General features: G+C 37.3%; 1 protein-coding gene across 2 annotated transcripts in view; it reads right to left on the bottom strand.

Annotated features, from left to right (window-relative positions):
- Positions 1-21,690, bottom strand: part of LOC119653222 (trafficking kinesin-binding protein milt) — a 183,560-nt gene that overhangs the window by 142,699 nt on the left and 19,171 nt on the right. Inside the window, exon 2 of one of the 2 annotated variants that reach the window (XM_038057802.1) lies at positions 19,992-20,069. Coding sequence is in view for 1 of the 2 variants with exons in the window: in XM_038057801.1 (XP_037913729.1) it covers positions 12,879-12,905 (27 nt within the window). In the remaining variant the exon portion in view is untranslated. Of the gene's footprint in view, positions 1-12,878; positions 13,156-19,991; positions 20,070-21,690 lie in introns of those variants that run through there. The other variant, XM_038057801.1, reaches the window with a different exon arrangement.

The raw sequence follows: 21,690 nt of genomic DNA, 5'->3' as shown, positions 1-21,690 counted from the left end.
AGATTTTCTCTGTGCGGCAAGCGATGGAAAAACTGTTGGAATATGGACAACAGTTGCACCATCTGTTCATCGACTTTAAAGCCGCCTATGATAGCATAGCCAGGGTAAAACTGTACACGGCCATGAGAGAATTCGGTATCCCGACGAAACTAATAAGACTGACTAGGCTGACCCTGACCAATGTGCGAGGGCAGATAAAAGCAGCAGGATCACTCTCAAGACCATTCGACATCAACAACGGTCTACGACGAGGGGATGCGCTATCATGCGTCCTCTTTAACCTGGCCCTCGAGAAAGTGATCCGTGATGCTGAGGTAAATGCAAGAGGTACGATCCTCTTCAAGTCCACCCAACTACTTGCCTATGCTGACGATATCGACATCATGGGAAGAACCACCCGAGACGTACAAATTGCCTTCATCCAAATCGAGCAGGCGGCGCGAAATCTTGGGCTGCACATCAATTAAGACAAGACAAAATATATGGTGGCAACGTCAGAACCGAAGACGAATCAACCAACAACATCAAACCGCAATGATCAAACAGGAAGAATAAGGATAGGAGAATACAACTTTGAGACCGTTGACAATTTCTCCTATCTAGGGTCGAAAATCACAACCGATAACAACTACGATGATGAAATCCGCGCACGGTTGTTATCAGCCAACAGAGCCTATTTCAGCTTACAAAGACTGTTTCGCTCGAAACGTCTCACCATAGGGTCAAAGCTCTTACTGTACAAGACTATGATCTTGTCAGTCCTCATGTATTCCTCGGAAACTTGGGTTCTTAGCAAGAAAAATTGCGAACTCTTGGCCGCGTTCGAGAGAAGAATCCTCCGAAGAATTTTTGGCCCCCTACATGAGGATGGACGATTCCGTAGCCTACACAATGACGAAATCTATGAGCGATACCATGACCGTCCGGTTGTGGATAAAATCCGGCTCAATAGGTTACGGTGGGCGGGTCACTTAATCCGTATGGATGAGGATGATCCCACCCGGAAAGTCTATAAGGGCAATATCTATGGTAGGAAAAGAAGACGAGGCAGACCCTGCCTAAGATGGAGCGATGGCGTAGGTCAGGACGCCAGACATCTTTTAGGGATGTCGAATTGGTGGACCTCGGCGCAAAACCGGGATGTCTGGAGTTCCTTATTAAGGCAGGCCTAGACCGGATAGCGGTTGTTGCGCCGTTGATGATGATGTCCAAGTGGGAACAGTAAATTCATTGACGTGGTGAAAATCCCTCGAAAGTTCTTTCATTCTCCTTTATTGTTGTTGTTTTCATATCATTAATGGTTTCATTAACTATTATTGTTTTCTGATCAGCTAACTGGTAACATAGCATCTTTGGATAGTTTGCCGAGTCTGTATCCTCAATAGCATATCAAGCTTCAACCGGTCTTTTCGATGTGTTACTGGAAAACAATGACCCCTACACGGTATGCTAAGTAGAGTGGGTAGGTGAAAACCCTGCGGCACAAACCCAGCATGGAACTACTAACTGCTGCGTTATACTAGCCATAGTATTGATGTTGCACATCATTTTAGACATGCATTAGTGTCACAGGTACCAACTGGCTCTCTAAATTGGGTCCTCACTTGTGCCTATATGTCATTGTACGCAGAGCAACGTGTTAGGTCAAAAGGTGTCGGATTTAGGGTTAGGCTTGTTTCAGCTTATTCTTAGCATACTTTTTTACGTTCCTGAATCGCTGCTGCACAGAACACAACTGTTAAGGTAAGCATTCCTTCAAGGCATAACCGCTGTATCTGAAAGTATGTTCAGATCGTTTTGTGCATTTGTCCAACTTATACTACTCAAAACGAACCAAATACTTAACTTTCGCCTCACTAACTACAAAAGCCCATCATACTAGCTCCCTCTTTTTTCCAGTGTCAATAGACTCAATTTCGATTATACTAGAGAATTTCAAATAGACAACATAAGTCTCCCTAGCTTTCTTTGTAAAAAAAATAAAAATTAAAACATGATACGCTGAAGTGGAAGTGGAAATTCTTAGGAAATCTCACAATTACATCCTAAGCTAATATTCTGTGCCCAATGTGAGTTATTTTTAGAGCTGACTTTCTTTTATGAATGCTTTGAGGGAAATGACGATATTCTGACACATAATTGACAGGAAAACATTGTTTTTAAGGGGGAAAATTAAGTTTAGATAGTCAATTTGAAAGGAAAATTTTCGAAATCGTGAAAATTCATAATTTCAATATGTGTATGCGTTGAAACAACAAACAAGAATTGGAGCACTTTCTGCATAGATCTCGGAGCACATTGGGAAAATTTAGATATTTCCGTTCTCTTCTTGAAAATAATGATAAAATTAATTATTGATTCTAATTATTGATTAATAATTGTAGTAATAAAGTCCAGAAATTGAAGATTTGAGGTTTAGTTAAAAGTTACACAATTATCCCATATTCATGATAGCGAATCATCTTCAGAGCATTCATATGTATAACCAACATTATGTTGAAATAATAAAATCGAATTTTCATTAGTCCATTGATTTACACTAGCGGTTTTAGAATATATAGACACAATCAATTTGATTAAGTAAACTTTCTTAATAGGCGTCTGATTGATAGAAAACCAAGGAGACCGCAGCTTGCTTTATCTGGTCTACTGTTACGAACTGCTGCTCAGCGTCTCATGCAACTAAAGGGGCGAGCAGTAGGACGAGCACATTTGAATGTTTAACCACAAACAATTATATTCTTCAATTACTAGTCGGCGAGAAGTTTAGCGAACTCTCGCTCTTATTATGCAATATTTGCGAGAACACCACTACAGAATTGAAATAAAAAAATATCCGAACAAATTGCCGAAAATTCCGGGGGTTGTTAATTATATTTCACACACAACGATATTTGGTCACTTCAGCGCTACGGTACCTCTCGCTCAACTACACTACACCATATTAATTATTACTTCCGACTGTCTGTTTGTTTTCAATAAATTAAACTTATTATTTAATAGATATCGTTATAAAAACAGCGATCAGATACTAATCTTGCACGGAGCGCACGATCTCTCTTGTCTATATGCCAAAAGTTATTTTTTCAGATTCACTTATTTTGCATACAGTGACGCTATTGAAAAACCAAACACCAGATTGTATGCACTGATGAAGCAAACGGGAGAGTTCAAACGCATTTTGTTAGGTTGGATTGTGGTGACTCAAATCTAGGGCTACAAAGTGCTTTCCACAGTCGCTCTATCGAAGCCATACAACTATGGCATAGCTACCGTTGACTATTCATTGGTGTGACCGGCGTGAGGAGCTACAAAGTTCGTCTATTTAGAAACTATTTTTATTCAAACCGATCGCACGGAGGTGAGGGAGAATCTGCATACTAAACACGAGTCCATGGATGAAAATGTTGCATAGTTCGGGATCACATCCATCGCGAGACAGCAAGTGACTCACATGATATTTCAGAGTCTAAATCGGGAGCCGCTTTTCACTTGTACGAATGCACATGCACACGTGACACAATGCTTCATTATTAGATATATTAAGTGATTTATCAATATGCACAAGCTATAAGGTCCAGATAATGTCTACGAAATCACAGAACGCGACGATTACGATCACCTTCACCTTAAACTTCACTAATGCCTCATCAAGGGAGAATTAGAATTAGAATTATTATTGGCTGGAACTATATTTACCAAGTTACTTGTTCTTAGCTTTCTGAGCTAAACTAGATGATAAGGCGCAATAAAAGTTAGTGAACTTGTGCTAGCGGTTATGAAATAGATAACACCTCAACTTGATTAACTAGGTGGGTCTGACGAAAATTACGCTAAGTATTGTTTAAATAAAATGCCAATATGTTGAGATAGAAATAAATGGTTATTTCACCTGGAGTTTGTTTCGCTCATTTTGTTTGGAATTACATCACGAGACATTTATCTCATCACTGATCGGTCAAACTCTGCTTCCTGGATAAATCGCGAAAAAACATTTCAATAACGTATAAAATAATCTGAGAAATGAAAAACATAATGGCAAAATGAAATATTTAATATCTGTGAACAATTTGAACTGAAGATCTGAAGATGTTGCGAAAGTTAAATGCAAGCCATACAAATTTGTCACAAATTATAAACCAATATTTTATTGCTACAACCTGGACTCGTAAATTTCTTATGCAACTACTAAATTTATGAAGCCGGAAACTCCAAGTATGATTTATAATAGGCCGTTGTCTATCAAAAGCCTTATCAATGGTTGCAAGCAATCCTTCTTGCAGTTTTATAAATAGATGAATTTTACGAGCAATTTCCAATACTCGTAGAGGTAATAAAGTGAACGATTCTATGATTCCAGGAATTTAAAATGGAAAATTTATTGCCTCATGTTCCGAATCTGCCACACTTCTAGCTTGAGAATAAAATGCAATCTTGCACTTTTGAATGTCCACGTTTTTCCGAATTACATATTTATTCGCCAAATCCCTTGAAGCATAGTTGTGGGTAGAATCACGATTTTTTCAGAGTTTTATAGCCAAAGTGAAATAATTAAATATTTTGAACTAAATTTAATTTCTCGTGCTTGTCTGTTTTGTCGTTCTAAAGTGGTGGGCTTACAGCAGATTGATGAATGTCCTAAATATATTGAGTATTTGTGGTATATTCGGTTGCTACACATAAAGGTAGATAGTTCCCTAAATAAAAATTTTAAATTTCGGCACTTAAGAAACGGATAACAAAAATTTTTCATATTAATGAAATCTAAAAAAAGGATTAGAGTGTACTGTGAAAGTCGAAAGTATGAAAAGGAGCCAAAAGGCAAAACCAACACAACGGGTATGGACTCAACTTAAATTTCAGAAAGTATGCTCAGAAACAAAAGAAACCTATAACTGGTTATTCAAAACAACACAATAGATAGATATACATATATGAAAAATTCTGTGATATTGATCCATGACGTGGAGCGTACGAGTCATACGGCATCGTGTTGACAAAGGAAGCGGAATTGCTGGACCGATGTGACCGGATTTATCTATGGTATCCGTAGCTTATATAACGACGAAATTTATGAACGATACCACGCACGCCTGGTTGCGGATAAAATTCGGCTGAACAGGTTGCGGTGGACGAGTCATTTAATTTGTATTGGTGAGGATGATCCAGTGCGGAAATTCAATAAGGGCAATATCTATGGCACAATAAGAAGTCATGGCACACCCTACCTCAGCTGAAGCGATGGCGTAGGTCAGGACGCTAGATAGCCTTTAAGGATATTGCATTGGTTGACCTCGGCGCAAAACCGGGATATCTGGAGCTCTTTACTAAGGCAGCCCTAGACCGAATATCGGTTGTTGTGCCGTTGATGATGCTCTATGGTAGAAAAATACTTGTCGAACCCTGCCTCAGATGGAGCAACAGTGTAGGCTACCATGCTAGACAATTTCGAATTGGCGGGCCTCGGCGCGAAAACAGGATGTCTGAAGTTCCTTATTAATGTAGTTCTAGATCGGATACTAATCTAATAAACTGTGAATCTTTTTTTGCGTATTCCCACATTGGTGCAACACAATAATCGCAATTCCTTTTTCGTAGTTACCGAACTTCATCGTGTTGTCGATCATGCATTACTGACCTTCGGAACCTGAAAGTCTGACGGAAGTGGGGTATGGTTAGGTACTCTTCGTGCGCAGTTTTACCAGTTTCAGCAGCCTAACTTTTCTTGTTATATACATCGACTGACGGAACTTATGGCTATACTATGTACAACCGTGGAATAATCAACGTAAAATTTCACTTATTGGGAATGTTTGTAATAACGGGCAGCATTTATCTCGCTTAATGTTTCATAAAACGACCAATGTAAATCTAAAGTTACTGTAACGTCGGGTTAAATAAGCATATTTTACGATTTTTTTTTCAGCAGCACAATTAAGTCAATCATTAAACTGTCTAAATAATTTTTTTTTTCAAAGTAATATAAAATATAAAGTCCCGACTGCACAGATTCTTCTATGAAGGGAGCGCGGGAGGACCAATTACATCAGTAATTTTTAATTTACGGCGAATAAAAGTTTTTTTTTTCGATTGTGCATGTTAATAGTTATATACATTTGTAGCAATACAATTTGTAATAAAAATTTGGAAAACTCGCTCAGTTTTTTTAAAGGGTACACAATTTTCCACAAAAAAATCGGACATGGCTTATTAAAACTGTATTATATTTCGAAACAATACTATGTACTTTGATGCTGAAAGTAATTTTAAGTAAAAAGTTACTATTTCAAGTCGATTGGACAAGATTTATTCGAGCTATGAATCCACCAGACTTAAAAAATGTAGCACTTTCTAAGGTCGTTTTTTTTCTTGTTTGTATTTTTTGAATGTATTGACATTTACAGGTACTTTAGTCAAATTTCATGAAAGTTTAATTATAACGATTTTTGTGACCGGCCGAACAACACATTCCGCGACCTCCTCATGTGTTCTACTTAGTTTTGTTAGTGAAACCAGCTGCTCTTTTCTTTCAATAATCGATGCCACAATGATCCAAATTTAGATCAACGCTGTGAAGTGTGCTAGAACATGTAGACATGTTTTTTTGCATAAAAAAATTTGATTCATTTTTCCTAATCATCCAAACCGGACAATTTTTATAACGCAAGTATTGTCTTTTTTTTACTTTTTTAACATTTTAACATTTTTTATAACATTATGCTTATTTATTGACACTATAAAATAAACAAGGAACGATTTTATTCTGCATTTCAAGAGATATTAATTTAACCCAAAAGGAACTATGATAAATCATTCAAGAAACTAATTTAAAAAAACACACACAACAACCAGTTTTTGAGGCCAAAGAGTGAGAAAACCAGCGATATGGACTAATTATTAATAAATTTGACATACATAGCTTTAATCAGCGACGCCCATGTCACGCAATTCCCATTCCGAATTAGCGTTCTGCTAACCTTTTCTTCTCTATGAGCCTTCGAAACGACCCGTGTCTTTTTTGCAGCGTCAAATAAAGATTGCTCTGTTCGATGTATTGCTCGTCCCTGTCAACTCTGATTTTCATGCCTTTAGCATCCATCTCTTCAGGTATAAAATACATCTTTGCCTCCACCATTTACCGGCTTCAACCCACATTAGGGCGTATCATAGAGATTATAAAAGGCGATCGTCAAAATCCATAACAGAATTATTTCTTTTTTAAGGTTATTTAGATACTATATTTTTAGGCTAATTGGATTTTTTGTCTTTAAGGTATTTGGGTTTCCTTCCAGCAAAAAAATCGATTAATCGATATTAAGACCAAACTCTCTAAATAATCTGCTCTGAAGTTTTGTTTTCACTAATTTCCGAAATATTTTGCTAACAAAACTGAATAAAAGTCTATTTGGTTATCACCCTTTTTGGGGTACCTCAGGCTATCGTTCCCGGTTACCTGAAATGCCCTTCAGATGTCATCAGCATAGTTGAGATGTTTAAGGAAAGATGTCATCGTCTCTTGAATTCTTCCACGTCCTCCAGATAAGGTAGCATGAAAAACATCGCAAGAAGAAATAATATCGGTGACAGGATGCAACCCTGGCGTACTCCGCTTTGGACCTCAAAATCCTCCGAGATTTTACCTCGGTACAGTATGTGACTTTACACTTTCTCGAAATCGATGCAGAGCAGGTGTAGCGAAGATCTAAATTCCGTACATTGTTCCAAAATGATCGGTAAGGTGTTGATGTGGACCTTGCAGGAGGATCCGGAGCGGAAACCAATCGGCTCTGTCGATGAAGCCTTCGAAATGTTCTTTAGTGCGTTCCAGGATTATTTTAGCTATTATCTTTGCAAAGGCAGGGAGCACTCAGATAGAGGTATCAATTGTCACATTTAAAACGGGTGCTCTTCTTTGGAATCTTAACGATCATGCTTTTCTTCCACTCTCTATTAAAGGTCTCGGATTCCCAAGATATTTCTGAAGTAGCAAATCTGTGTTAACTGTGGGGAGACCGTCAAGTTCAGCGACTTTACTCCGTTTGAATGCATTGATAGGCCAAATAATTTCTCTTTTGCTTGGAGCAACAGCCCGTGTACGCATCCAGCTCTTCGATTGCTCGTCATCGTGGATTAGAAGTCGACCGTTGACGTCTTTCTCTAGTAGCCTTTAATGCTTTGGTTGGCTATGATGAAGAATGTAATCAAGCTTTTGAAGCAATTAGATAGGCAAAGTTCATACATTTTTTATTAACTTCCCTTCAAAGTTTCTCAGTTGGTGGCATTTCCAAAATAAGTTTGTGCGCATTGATAGGCTGCGTGTATGAAAACGCGCAGGGAAGTGTTGACGAAAGCTCGAAGTTTTCAAATAATAGTAGTACTTCCCATGCACTACTATACTCAATAGTTGCATTTCTACAGCCAAGGCGAATATAACATTGGAGTGGTGCAGATTGGAATGACAACCAATCACACTGAGAACCATGGTTTGTCTCCCTCTTCCAATCCAGAGTTATTTGGTCCTTTAACCAAATAACTTGCAAGCAGGTGAAAGAAACCTCAAATATCTGAAAATATGTAGATTTGTATACGAGGCCCTGCTCCCTTTATGTAATATTCATGTGCCTTTGCAGAATATTTGCACTTCGAATTTCACATAACATCATTCATAATATCAACGTAGCTGCGACAAGATAATTACGTCTTAATGACTTCAATCAAAAAGCAAGAAGCAAGAAATACATGGAAACTCTTACGATGTTCCGCTTTTCTTGTTTCAATGCACTCCTGACATTTAAATATTCAAAAAAGTTTCAGTCATATGCGAAGAAAATGCTAGACTTGGTCTTATCTTTGTTAGTCGTAACGTAGTTACTTCTACAACTTGAGCCACTCTGGAGAGGGTATTATCTCCTTCCAAGGCGACTAAGTATGAATTAATGCCGAAAACATTGTGAAAATGGAAGCCTCGAATAAAGTTTTCATTCTAATTAGCAGCGGTGCAAAATTTAAACCGGTTCATAAAATAAATGCATCGGGCAAAAGCTCGTCCAACAATAAGAAAATTGTGTTAAGAAATGTATCCTTCAGAAATGCGAGTCCCTTGGAAGTAGTTAAAGCTTTTAAATTTAGATCTTTGACATATGCTCGTAAAAGAGGATTTCGCGCTATAACCTGATTTAGTAGAATCTGAAGACTTTTTTTATAAAAAAAAGACCGACCATTGTCATCATGTTGACGATAATGAGTGAAACATTATATTTTTCTAAATAAAAAAGGATTTTTCAGTTTAAATACAATCATTTCATTGAAAGGTACGAAGATGATGGTGTTTTGGGTTGAATTATTCCCTTCTTCAGTGCTTGTAATAGCTAGTGTATCATTAAGAAAGAAGAAGACACTAAAGATTGAAATTTTAATCCCTCTATTTTCTTCAATCCCGTTGGAAACTCGTAACGATCACCTTCTTAAATAGTTATAGCACCTCAAAATACTTTATTATAACACATTGAATTTTTCTTCTCAAACCAACGCCCGCGGATGTGAGATCGGTAATAGGTAATAAGTAGAAGAGGAGAGGCCATCTTCTAATCTTGATGGATTATTGCGACGACTACCTTGAAAAGTTATATCGCCATTTTCATATATCAAGAGTGATGTTCGATGGTCAAAATAAGCGTCAGCCACGCGGCCTCCTTACGAATATCCAATCTTAGCAGACGTTCGTGCCGTCTTTGTGTCTCCCTGCTGTAGGATTATTATTTAGCAATAATAATCGCTGTTAGTTAGAGCACTTACTACAGTTCACTGTAGGAGGCAATGTGGTCAGCATTGCGCTCACCCGAAATTATTATCATTCAAAGCTGAGTCGACTGCCACCAACCAGATTTGAACTACATCCTTAGGCTACGACAGCCCAGCACTCCAATCACTTGATCTTTCCGGACACAGGATAGAGAATTATCACTTGCACAGCATTATATGTAATGATAATGAAACTGACGCACGTATCAAGGAAAGCAAGTCGGAGAGCCGGCAGCTGGATGCTTCGGGTATAAAGGTTTTGTGTTCATCTTGTACGAGAAATTCAACTTCGCCGTTGATATGACTTCACTTGATATGATAATGACGCTATCATCATCACCGATGCAACAACCGGTATCCGAACCAGGCGGTCGTGGTATCGCTCATAGATATCGTCGTTATGTAGGCTACGGAATCGTCCATCCTTATGTAGGGGGCCAGAGGATTCTTCTCCCGAACGTTTGTTTTGCTAAGAACTCAGGTCTTCGAGGAATACATTAAGGCTGGCAAGATCATAATCTTGTACAGTAAGAGCTTTGACCCCATGGTGAGACATTGACGCAATGACGTTATACACGTGCTATATTGCGATAAATTCAAGTGAATTATAAAATTGAGACCTTCTATAACTTTGTTAATAAAAGTTGGGTTTCGTCCAAACTTGCTAAAATTGTGTACTATATTATTACCTATAATAGGGGAAAATCTTGTACTTCTAGGATGAACTTCGGGTAAATTTGAGCAGGTATCGAAATGGGAGGCATTTTGAGTCCAAGATTTTGTAGGTTCACCGTTGTGATTTTTTTCAGTTTTTGGGAGGAGATAAGTCTGAGAACGAAAATTATTAATCTTTTCAGGGCATATACTTTGAGCCCTGGCCTCCCTATTTTCTGAGAAGTACTAATCGAGCCCTTTCATTTGATTCCCAACATGATCATATTCTGTAAAAAAAATGTACCGCCCCCCCCCCCCTTTCGTAAGTATGGTGCCACTTGCTGTATGTAAAGGGATTCACAGATCACAAGTTTCCATAAAATTTCGGCCATTTCCGAACGGTTCAAGTGTGACAGACAGACAGACAGACAGATACGAAGACGGGTAGACAGGCATAGAGTCAATTTTAATAAAGCTTTGTTTTACACAAAACCTTAATAAAAAGGGTTAAAAATAGCCATTATAATGAACAGAATGTGCGGGTAGTACAGTACAGGGTACACTGTTATGACCAAATAATCTTTTAAAGAAAATGTAATCACCGCAATTTTCGTCCTTCAGCTTAGTAATTTTTTTTTCATTTAATTTTAGGAAAAAACCAGTATGTAAACTAAGCGTTTTGCTATTATATTGCATAACAATAAATTTTCAATATTGCTATTGGTTAACTACAATAAAAAAATCAATTGAATAAATTTTACTCATTGTTGACAGTTATAATCATCTTAGATACCGAATACCCAATAAGTCTCACTTGCCCTTAATAACTTACGTAAAGGCATTCGTCACTTAACAACGAAAGTGAGCTTTCACTTTTGTTTGCACTTATACATTTACACATCACATTTGCAAATGTTGCAAAAATGTGCCTTTCGCTGAATTGAAGATATCACATAAAGTAACAAATCTAATTAGATGGTTGACACCTTTTTCATTGGGCTTGTTTCCATTGCAAAAATTGCCATAAAGGTGAGCAGAATGTAAAAATTGAGTGAAAAGACTATTTTCGAAATTTTGCTTTGTTGTACAAAGTTTCGATATCTATCAATCTATCGTGTTCCTTTTATGTGGATAAGTTATTTGTTACCTATGAATGTAAAGATCATTTGTTCTAAAAACCATTCAAACAATTATCTCCCTCAAACCCTCCCTCCGCTCCCCTTAACAATTTTTAATCAAGGTTTCATGGCAATTGACATACTTTGTTCTGGTACACGGAAATGAAATAACTCCACTTCATTCCCAAATGAGGCCAACGAACCTTGAAAGATTGGAAATTTTCAATTTGTCACTATATTTGAGGCAGTGAAGTTATAGGTGTTAATTTAGGAAAATACTTGGGGGAAGTCACACATGGGATTGCGGTCAATCAGGGGAATCAACAATTTTTGGCACTCTGGAATATCCGTCTGGTCTAACCACAAAATGATTCCTGGGTATTTATTTTAGAAATATTGGAGGCTTTTGAGGAGCAAAATGTAATGATAAACCGCTGGTCAAGTTTGACATTGACAATTGATCGCCCCAAAGAGCTCCCAATTTGTTGCTTTAAGATCAGAATATTTCCATGGTGCCTCCAATTATTATTCAAAGACAACCAATGATATGGGAAAATTCCCAACCAATTTGCAAAGTTTATACATAATCAGAAGAAACGTGAAATTAAAGCTTTTTAAAGTCAGAAAGAGAGGCACTTGAAAAATTGGCACATGAGTGGTTCGCGATGCGGCTTCCAAATAACGGAAGCATCATCATATGACCCCACCATCTGTTGACAACCTACTCTTGCTATTTTTATTACCCAATTCTCAAGTTTAGTTTGAAGATAAACAAAAAACCGCAGCGCCGCAGAAGATATTGTGCAAGGTTTCTATTGCTGTGGGGGAAATCGGCATCTTCAAAGATTACGAATGAGAAAAGGTCATAATTGTGCAAAAATTATAAATTGAAGGTTGCTTGATAATTTTTCTTATTACAAAAAAAAAAAAAAACCTGAAAATAACAAATCTGCTGAGTTTTGGATAATGAATTCAGAAAACTCCTCCAGTTATAAGGTGGCAACATATTGGGAATCTGGTAAATATAAGCTAACTTTGGAAATAAATATAAAATATAAGAAAATTTAATAAATATTCCAAGGCTTGTTGATTTATTCCCACAAGAATCCGAAATAAAATATGGCGCCATCAATTCAACGAACTTGTTGGAATTGTATACATAACATTCTCGTACATAACCTCAAGATCAGCTGTAATCACGGGATGGCGCAATCACAAGAGCTACATGCATTCAAAGCTCGTGCTCTCTCATCAAATTTGCAATCTCCTCAACGGTAATATGAGTACAATCCAAAACGCACTTACCAAAGGTGATACTCGATGTAAACACATATTCCTCGAATGGACTGACGCTAGTATCCACACTTAGAATGATGATGTACGGCAATAATCACACAATTACACTCTCTTTCACTGATTGCAGTGTAACTACTTTGAAGTTCACAATTTAAAAATTTAAGAACTAGAGCTTATCTAGAACAAGCCTATCTCAAACCGATCGATTCGATGCACTCAACACTCAGAACGCGACGAGCAGATTAAAGATGGAACTGACAAAAAGAGTCTCACCTACAATGCACAAATCGATACTAACAGTCGCGAGCTTGTAGCAGTATTCAGATACACCAGGTATCAGTCGGTTAAGGCTTCTTTCAGCGAATCGTTGGCCACCTTTTCGCCAACACATATGCTGGAGGAAAAGCCCGAGGTCTCCAAGTTTCATGTGATGTTTGGCACGTATACCAAATCTCGAATCAGCCTCCTCTTTCAGATGGAATTGATCTTAGAGTTAATTGCAAAAGTCAGTAAGACCACTTGAATGAAGGTAAACTGGTGGGTCCAGGTAGTGATTTTGGAGCAGTAAGATGCAAACAAATTGCAATAAACGAACGTTTGTGGGGAATTCAAGTATTTCCCACGAAAATCACAAGGTGATTCAGTGCTAAGTTAGACAGTGTGCGGAGTAGTTATATATTTCTATAGATACTTCTACTGTTATCGGTTTTATTGTCGAGATTTGTCTAGTTCGGGGCCAAAATAATATACTTGAAGTCGTGCGATCGTCATGCTCGCGTTATCAGCTCCTGTATAAGTACATATAGCACTTATATCGTTATTTTTAATCCAGCTTTTCTGACGCTAAAGCACCGCCAACGATACCGCCTTTCAACTAATATATCTTTTAACAGAAAAGCCAATATCGCACTTATCTGGCGAATTGTGACGTAAAAGCCGTCACAGGAGAACACAAAGTGCAATTTGCTGTTTCCACTTCGTTCTGGTTGTTTGTGCCAAGGGAGAAAGTGATAAGAAATATGAGTGGTTTCATGTGATTGCAATTATCAGTGAATTATTCAATTGGCTTTCTATCGCATGTAACAGAGATGGGATTTTCTAATTTCATATTTAATTTGTGAAATTGAATTTGAGGTGTTAATATGATTCTTTTAGATAGTGAAGAAAAATTCATAAAAGGTGCACTTGGATAAGGTAGGAATAAATAAAATGGTTGTGGTCGGGACAGATTTGTCTCGAAAGAGCGAATGCAGTGTTTCGTGTTTGATCTCATGGATTGAGACTTGAAACTAAACCAGAGCGTGATCAAAAAGAGCATCAAAGGTATAAGCTAACGAGCAAATGAAGGCAACAGCATTTCGTAGACAAAATACTTGGAACAATATCGCTCAGGGCCGTAACAAAAAACTCGCTCCTGGGCGTCTAAACAAAAAGTTTGCTTTCACTTCGAATTTATTGCGTAAATCATGAGCTTAGTCGCTGGTCAAATCTTGTTGCTAATATTGATGAATCTCGTTCTAATATTTCAATGAAATTTCAAACAAAGAAACTTTTAAACATTTCGAAATCAATTTTCGGTTATAAGAGTTAAAGCGCAAATAATAAAATGTGAAAATCACACAATATGACTGGTGGCCGGCACATGCATAACTACGGTCATTTTGGTTAGGCTCTCTGTTCAGGTAACGTCTGTACTGGGCACAGCCGATATGACCATTCTCTAATTTTCTACCTTTAATTTTCGGCCCACAGAGAAATTTGCCAAACAAATGATAGTAGCGACTGTCTACAAAGTCCTGCAAAGCAAGTTGAGGGAAACTAGACTCGACCACAGGTAATTCACTGGAACTATGAAACAACAATCTACATCCAGTAGTTCTGTACGAGAGCGCTTGAAGCTGACTAGCTTTGCTTAGTTGGAAGGTGGACTCTCAAACTGAAGAATGCACCGCTGATATAACTAAAAATAAGTAGAATTTGCAAACAACTTCCGATTAAGGTTGAATTGTCAACCTCATTCCTGGAAGGGATATCCGAAAGCATAAAAGGAGAAGGAGACGATCTTCTCTGTGTAGCCTCCTTGAAAAATCATGGCGGTCACCAAAATTCTAAAATGCATTTACTGTATTTCCGGGCACCCGTAGTACGAATGGGGTTGCCTCCGTTCATATCAGAACTGATTCCATATTGATCAAAATATTAAGCTGTACTTCATCTTTTACCCGATAGAGAGCGCACAGAGCATCCCATGTATACGACCCCGCATGATTAGAGAATGTTTTCACTTTTGGGACCATGTGGTTACTGTAGTATCATAAATTCGAGTATTGAATTGCCGTTCAAAATTATTTGCATTTTGGATTTATTAATTTATTTATTAAATTAAAAACTACGATGAGTATGTATTTCGACATTTGAAATTTGAAACGAGCAAGATAGAAAACTGTTAGCACCGATGTTTGGGCTATCGTTCTGCCAATGGTAAAATAATGGGGACCCCAATGGTATAATTATAGGAATTAAATTGTTTCGCGTTTCGTTCATGGGGTTTTTTCGGGCTGTAATCAGGGATACACGAACGATTGGGCGGTTACTTTTGGTTTTGGGTTTAGCCCCATTGATCAGCTCTATGAATAATAAGAATCGAAAGTACCCGTCTTGTATCAGAGGTTATTCCATGTCAACTTTTGCAACAGCTGGACGGATTTATCTGACTTACAGAAATTGAATGAACCTCAGAATTTTTTCCCTCTTTTGATTAAAGAACATGATTTTGCTTGGTTGATGGAATGAGAGGCCAACGTGACGGAAACCATCCAGTAGTATTCAACCGCGGGTTGATTTCAGTTTTGTCAATCTGCACTTATTATAATTGCTAGTAAACCTACATATGAAGCAGATAACAAGTGAATCGCAACATGTTTTTCGATGATTTGAATGTCCACTAGCCTTGACAATCTTGTGTTGAATGTGGCCCCTGTACTCTTTGATAATTGATAAGACTAAAGGTCAATTGTACCAAAATTGAAGAATTTTGTGTCTTTTCAACTTGACTGATTTAACTTGGCACAGGACAATCCCAAGACTGTTCAAAACAAACTGAGAGATGAATAAACATACAATGAACCGGTTTTTATGAGACTTTATTTTAAAAAGAATTCAAAATGTGACCACCAGTTTTTGGAAGGATTGTTTCACACAAAGGCGGTAAAACCTGAGGGTTACCTTATTCTCCGACGGAAAACTTCGTGCTTTTTCGCTGTTGGCTTATTAGTAGCATTCATTCCTCTGATGTCTGGATTGCGTTCCATACTCATAATCCCACGTCCGTTCTGCAGAAATCAGATCATCGGCAGATAAGCATACATATATGCTAAAGTAAACCAGAGTCACAATAACAACGGAGAGAATTATAAGATGCTCTACGTACGTTTTCTCAAATATTTAGCGGAGATTAATTCTAATTAACTCCTTGGGGAAAACCCAGACTTTCGGAAAAAAATTGGAGTGCAAACGCAGAAACTAGGTATTGACTGGCATATTACAATCCATTGCTTGATATGTTGAATGGAGTGCTTGGGTCAAACATTTATTGTTATTAGCTTTCTGAAAGCGCGACCTTCATTACAATTGTTGAAGCTCTATATTTCCTAATAAGTTTTAGAAGTGTCACCACAATAGGGAATGTTTTGTGTCTTCAACTCCAACTTAGAATGACTGACCATACACTCCTAGTCCTAGAATGAGGTGTCAACTAGAAATCCATAATCGAAATCGAATCGAAATAATACCACATAGGAACTCTCTCTCGTACAACATAGCCAAATGGTTGACATGCGAAATGCAGAAAATTGGCGACATTCACAAAAGCACAACAGTACACATGAGAAGTTATCAAAAGATTGAAAAAGTTCCGCAAGAAAGACGAAGTAATTCTAATTTGATACGATTTCCCAGCATCCCAGGGAAGCAAACTTTAGGGAAATTAGAAGAATGAATCGAACGCAGGACAAAAGAAACGCCCAATTTTTTTAATAACGATGACTCGTATATTAGAAAACTACTTCCAGGAATGAATGTTATAATAATAATAATAAACCCATTATCCCCACTATTAAGTTAAATCTTCATGGTAGACTTAGAAAAAAAAAATGGGGGGACAACACAAAACCTAGAGATGTGTGGATGACAATTGTAAAAGAGGGGGATGAACAAGTGGCACCCAAACATAGAATTTACTGTGGAAAAGAAATCAAATGGAGAAATCCTCTTCCTCGGTGTTAAAATAATAAAGGAAAACAACGGCATAGAATTCGACATAGACAGGAAGCGAACGAGTACACAATATACCATCACCCGGGCATCTAATAATACACATCAACATAAACTGAAGGTTTGATAGAGAAAAAGCATACATTGTGGACACAACCATTCAAAATAGACTGCCGTCAGCCTTAACCCATAATTTAATATAAAAAATCAAAAAACGATGGAACGAAATCGCTTAACAATTTTCTTCAAGCAAGAGAGAATAAAGGGCACAAAACGAGCCAGTACAACATACTTGACGGAAATGCTCCCCTCCTTGCGACGCATTATGGAAGGTACTAATGCGGTAGGATCAAGGAGAAATCATACACTGAAAAGAGTATTAGGCACCGAGGAAGACCCTAAGAAGTAGAAGAAAAAAAGCGGCCTATACAGGATGCCAGAATTATTTATGTAACTTCATAGGACAAACTAAACACTTAGTCCGAACATCGATCAAGGAACATTTAACAGTTGAATTAGCAAAACGTAGGCGAAAAACTCGCATCGACTCTGAGGTCGCACAGCACATACTGGAACAAGGTCACCAAATGGATGAGACAACGGTGTTTTTCATAGGAAAAAGGGCATTAAGAGCAGCGTCTGAATACAGATATAGGTAATGTGATCTTATATCTGCTTTCATTGATACCATTGAGGATTATTAATATAATCAAGTATTAGCAATTAAGAAAGTTAGTTCAAAAATTTATTATATATACTGTTATATATATTAACGAACTAAATTTAAGTGCTGAATTCTTTTAAAATATTATGGCCTGCTTTATTTATAAAGCCTTTTTGGTGCATGATTTTACGATAACTTGAAAAAAATACAGTGATATGCTATTGTTAAATTTATTTCAGTAAATATCAGAAAAATTTAGACTCTCTTTTGTATATACGGCATAAAAACTAACAGAAGTATTCATGATGACCGGGATTCGAACCCGGTTCAACGAGATCGGGAGACTAGGTTTCAAAATTCACGATCAACGCACCCATTTTTATAATCGCAAAATAAAGTGCGTATGATCGATATACAAAACGGAAAACTGATTATATTAAAATTTTGTTCGATACAAAACTTTCAAAACGAATTTCCTAGCCGATACCAAATTCAAACTCTAAGTAAGTATATGAAAACCGTGGATACACTTATAGTGTATCCAATTGTATCCTAATTATATAATGTAATTTTAATTGTAGATGTGAATAACTACGCTGCGTCAACTGCCCTGGAGCAACACCTTCTGCTGCGAAATTTCTTTAGGTGTTGGCTATTAGCCAATATAATTGACATCCGGATTCCTGAAGTCTAACCGATTTCCCTTTGTCAGAATTATTTGTCATGGTCCCTTTATTTCGCCCATGTTTTCACGAGCCGAAACTCAATCCTCCGATCCTCTGTATCTTTAGAAATGTTCATCCACGGTTTCGCCATTAATTTAGCATGCGTTGATGATCCTTTAATTTTAAATAGTCAGATTTTGCATTTAACGAAATTGCCACTCAGCATACCCTTCCTTTGATCTAATAGAGAAGACATCACCGTCTTAAGCAATAATTTTTCAAGGAGATGCCGCTATTTGCACAAAGGGACCGCACGTCCACAGTTTCTTTTAGTTTATCTAAATTAAACTTTGCCTTCTAGCGATTGTTGTTTGATAAGTGTAATAGTGAAATAGTGAATCATTTGTTAGATTGCATCGGTACCTTCGCTTTCGCTATCGTCTTCTGGCAAAATTTGTTCTCTCCTCTCCGGCCCTTGCATCTATAACCTCGTTTGCAACGTAACGATCAGCATCATTAATTTCTTGAATAGTAGAAATCGTGTAACTACCAATACTCATCCTGCATACCAAATTGCAAACTACACCATAGACAATGCAAAATAAGGTTTCTCCCACAATATACAATATTATTAGATATTACTGCAACCATTCCTGAATCTTAGGTAATGCTTGCTCAGTGTTGACCAATACGTGGCATACCCTGGTGAGAAAATGTTATTCTCAGCAGATGCCTACGTATAGGTGTAATGAAGAGCGTAGTTCTTCGATTACCATGTAGTAACCAAAGGAGAGGTAGCACAAGCTATCAACAGTACCAACTGTTCGGCGTGCGCGAATTATATACACTAATTAGGTAGGTGAGTATTTAAAGTAGCAGTTAAGTGTCTTCAATAATTGGATAATTTCTTCATTGTAGGTAGTCAATGCTTGGAGAGCATGGGCGGTTCCAAGTACTATCAGGACATCGTTCGCGCATTTGGAAACACTTTAACGCTCCAACACACACGGACGGAGAGAGTTCGTGTGGAGTAGTTGCACTCTGCCCATGTCAGTCAACTTCCTTTACTCGCCCAGAATACCATTCGATTAAACCGCCTTATGACCGGTTCCTAATTTTATTTAGTCTGATACCACTACATCCGTGTATGTATTGTATGGCTCTTATTCACTCCTTTGTCGAGTATTTCAATATTGTTATTCTTTCTCATTCGATATTATCAATAAGGCTGTTTTTCAGTTTCAATATTGTTCCACTTATTGTCATGCAGGTGATAAGCTCACAGAAGCCAGACAAGCACAGAGGCGAAAACAAACGTCCATAAACAGTGACAGTCAAACCCAGGCCAATGAATTAAGCGCGCCTGCGATTTACCCTTTCAGCGACAGCGCCATCAAGCATTAGCTTGATAACGTTGCCGCGATTGAGGTTGGTTCAGGAGGAGAATCGGATTCAATTATAGCTTTACTATTATTCATATATATATATATATATATAGATTCCATTATTAAAAAGACTTACCAATATTTGAAATTAATTAAATAGAAGAATTCGCTAGGGCTTATTGTCTAATAATTCTGGAGATAAGCGCTAAGTCATCTGAAAGGAAAAAGAAAAAATATTAATATATATGTAAATCAAGTGTAAGGTAACTGTTTCATTTCAACTTTAGCACATAAGAAGTGTGGAAAACTACTGATTTGTGTATTGCCGACCTTCCAAGCAAAATGACAGAACTTTTATATTAAACCTCAAAATACATAAGCCATATTTCTGCATATGAATGCATCAGCCTACAGAAACAGTGTCAAAACAGTCCATACAAAAGTAAACCATAACAAAAACTCCCATGCACAAATTTCTAAGAATATACAAATTCACTTATCTTGAGCTTTCACAAAGTATAATATTATACCAACGTAGACATTCAATTTTTATCGCATTCAGAAATATACTCGGTTTCAAATACAATTGCCCATTGTCCATTTGCATCTGACTTAATAACAAAGCATACGCAATGCACGTGAATACATATGTATATTTAGCGTATAATATATCATATATACAAAATGCGGTAAGTTTATTTTGTGCCTGATACGATTCAAAAATAAAATTTACAAAAGTATCTAAACTGATAGCATTATGTTAAATTAAGATAAACTCCTGATCCGATTAAGTCACAGAATGATGGGCTCTTTGATTTGTTTCCACGGTTTCATTAGTAACTTCTTATTCGACGTTGCAAACGTGTACATTGAGGAGAAATCATAAAAAATAAACGAAATATAAGTCGACATTGCGCAAATAAAAATCGTTTATCATTGTACTTTTCAGAGCCTTGAAATCAATCTTTATAAAACGCTTATATGAAGTACGAAATTATTCTGGTTTTGGCGTTCTCGATTACATTCAGTTAATATCGCGTATATTTTCCTTCGTTAGTCAGGTTTTAATGTGCCATGCATGTATGGGTTACGGATATAGGCTGTCAAAGAGAAAGAGTTTGGTTAAGTCCACCCGTTTGCATTTTCCAAACTAATTTTCCAAGGCGAAAACGCACAATTGTGATCTCCCACCTCAGTATGCAAAATATTCTCCAGTCATTGCTCCCCAAAATAATTACTTTTTCGATCAGCAGCTGGTAGTTTATCTGAGCAAAACTTCTAAACTCACATTTCTCAATTCACACAAGGAAACAATAAAATGGGGTAGTCCAAATAAAAAAACAATCTGAAGCATGAGCTAATAACAAGCGAGCCGTGCTATGAGCTATTTTTCGCATGTCATAATGAAACTTGCAAACATACCTATAACAAGGAATGAAGGTGGGGAGCTAACAGCCACCGAACTGATTGAATTTCCGAAAGTATGTAATCATTTATCTTATCGACTGTGGCTCGTTAGCTCTCTACGCCTCAAGGATCAACGGGAACATGATTTTTAAAAAATACTTGTAAGGCGTATCGCACACTACATCAACTAACTTTTGTATGTGGAAAGTTATCAAAAGGACAAAGAGCGAGTGGTCTATGTCTCGTCTATTACCCCAACCCTTGGAACATTTCTAAGTGTGGGAAGGATCAGACCCGGGTTGCATACTATAAGCTCGTATGTCTGCTATTAATCATTTTAAAGATGTTTTTTTTAACATCTTTAAAATGATTCCTTCCTTGTTTCTTTCTTTTGAAGCGCAAATTCAGGGCGAAATACAAAAGTTTCA

Source organism: Hermetia illucens, chromosome 3 (assembly GCF_905115235.1).
Source record: "Hermetia illucens chromosome 3, iHerIll2.2.curated.20191125, whole genome shotgun sequence".
Lineage (NCBI taxonomy): Eukaryota > Metazoa > Arthropoda > Insecta > Diptera > Stratiomyidae > Hermetia > Hermetia illucens.
The sequence above is the reverse complement of the archived record's forward strand: the minus strand, read 5'-3'. Positions and strand labels throughout refer to the sequence as shown.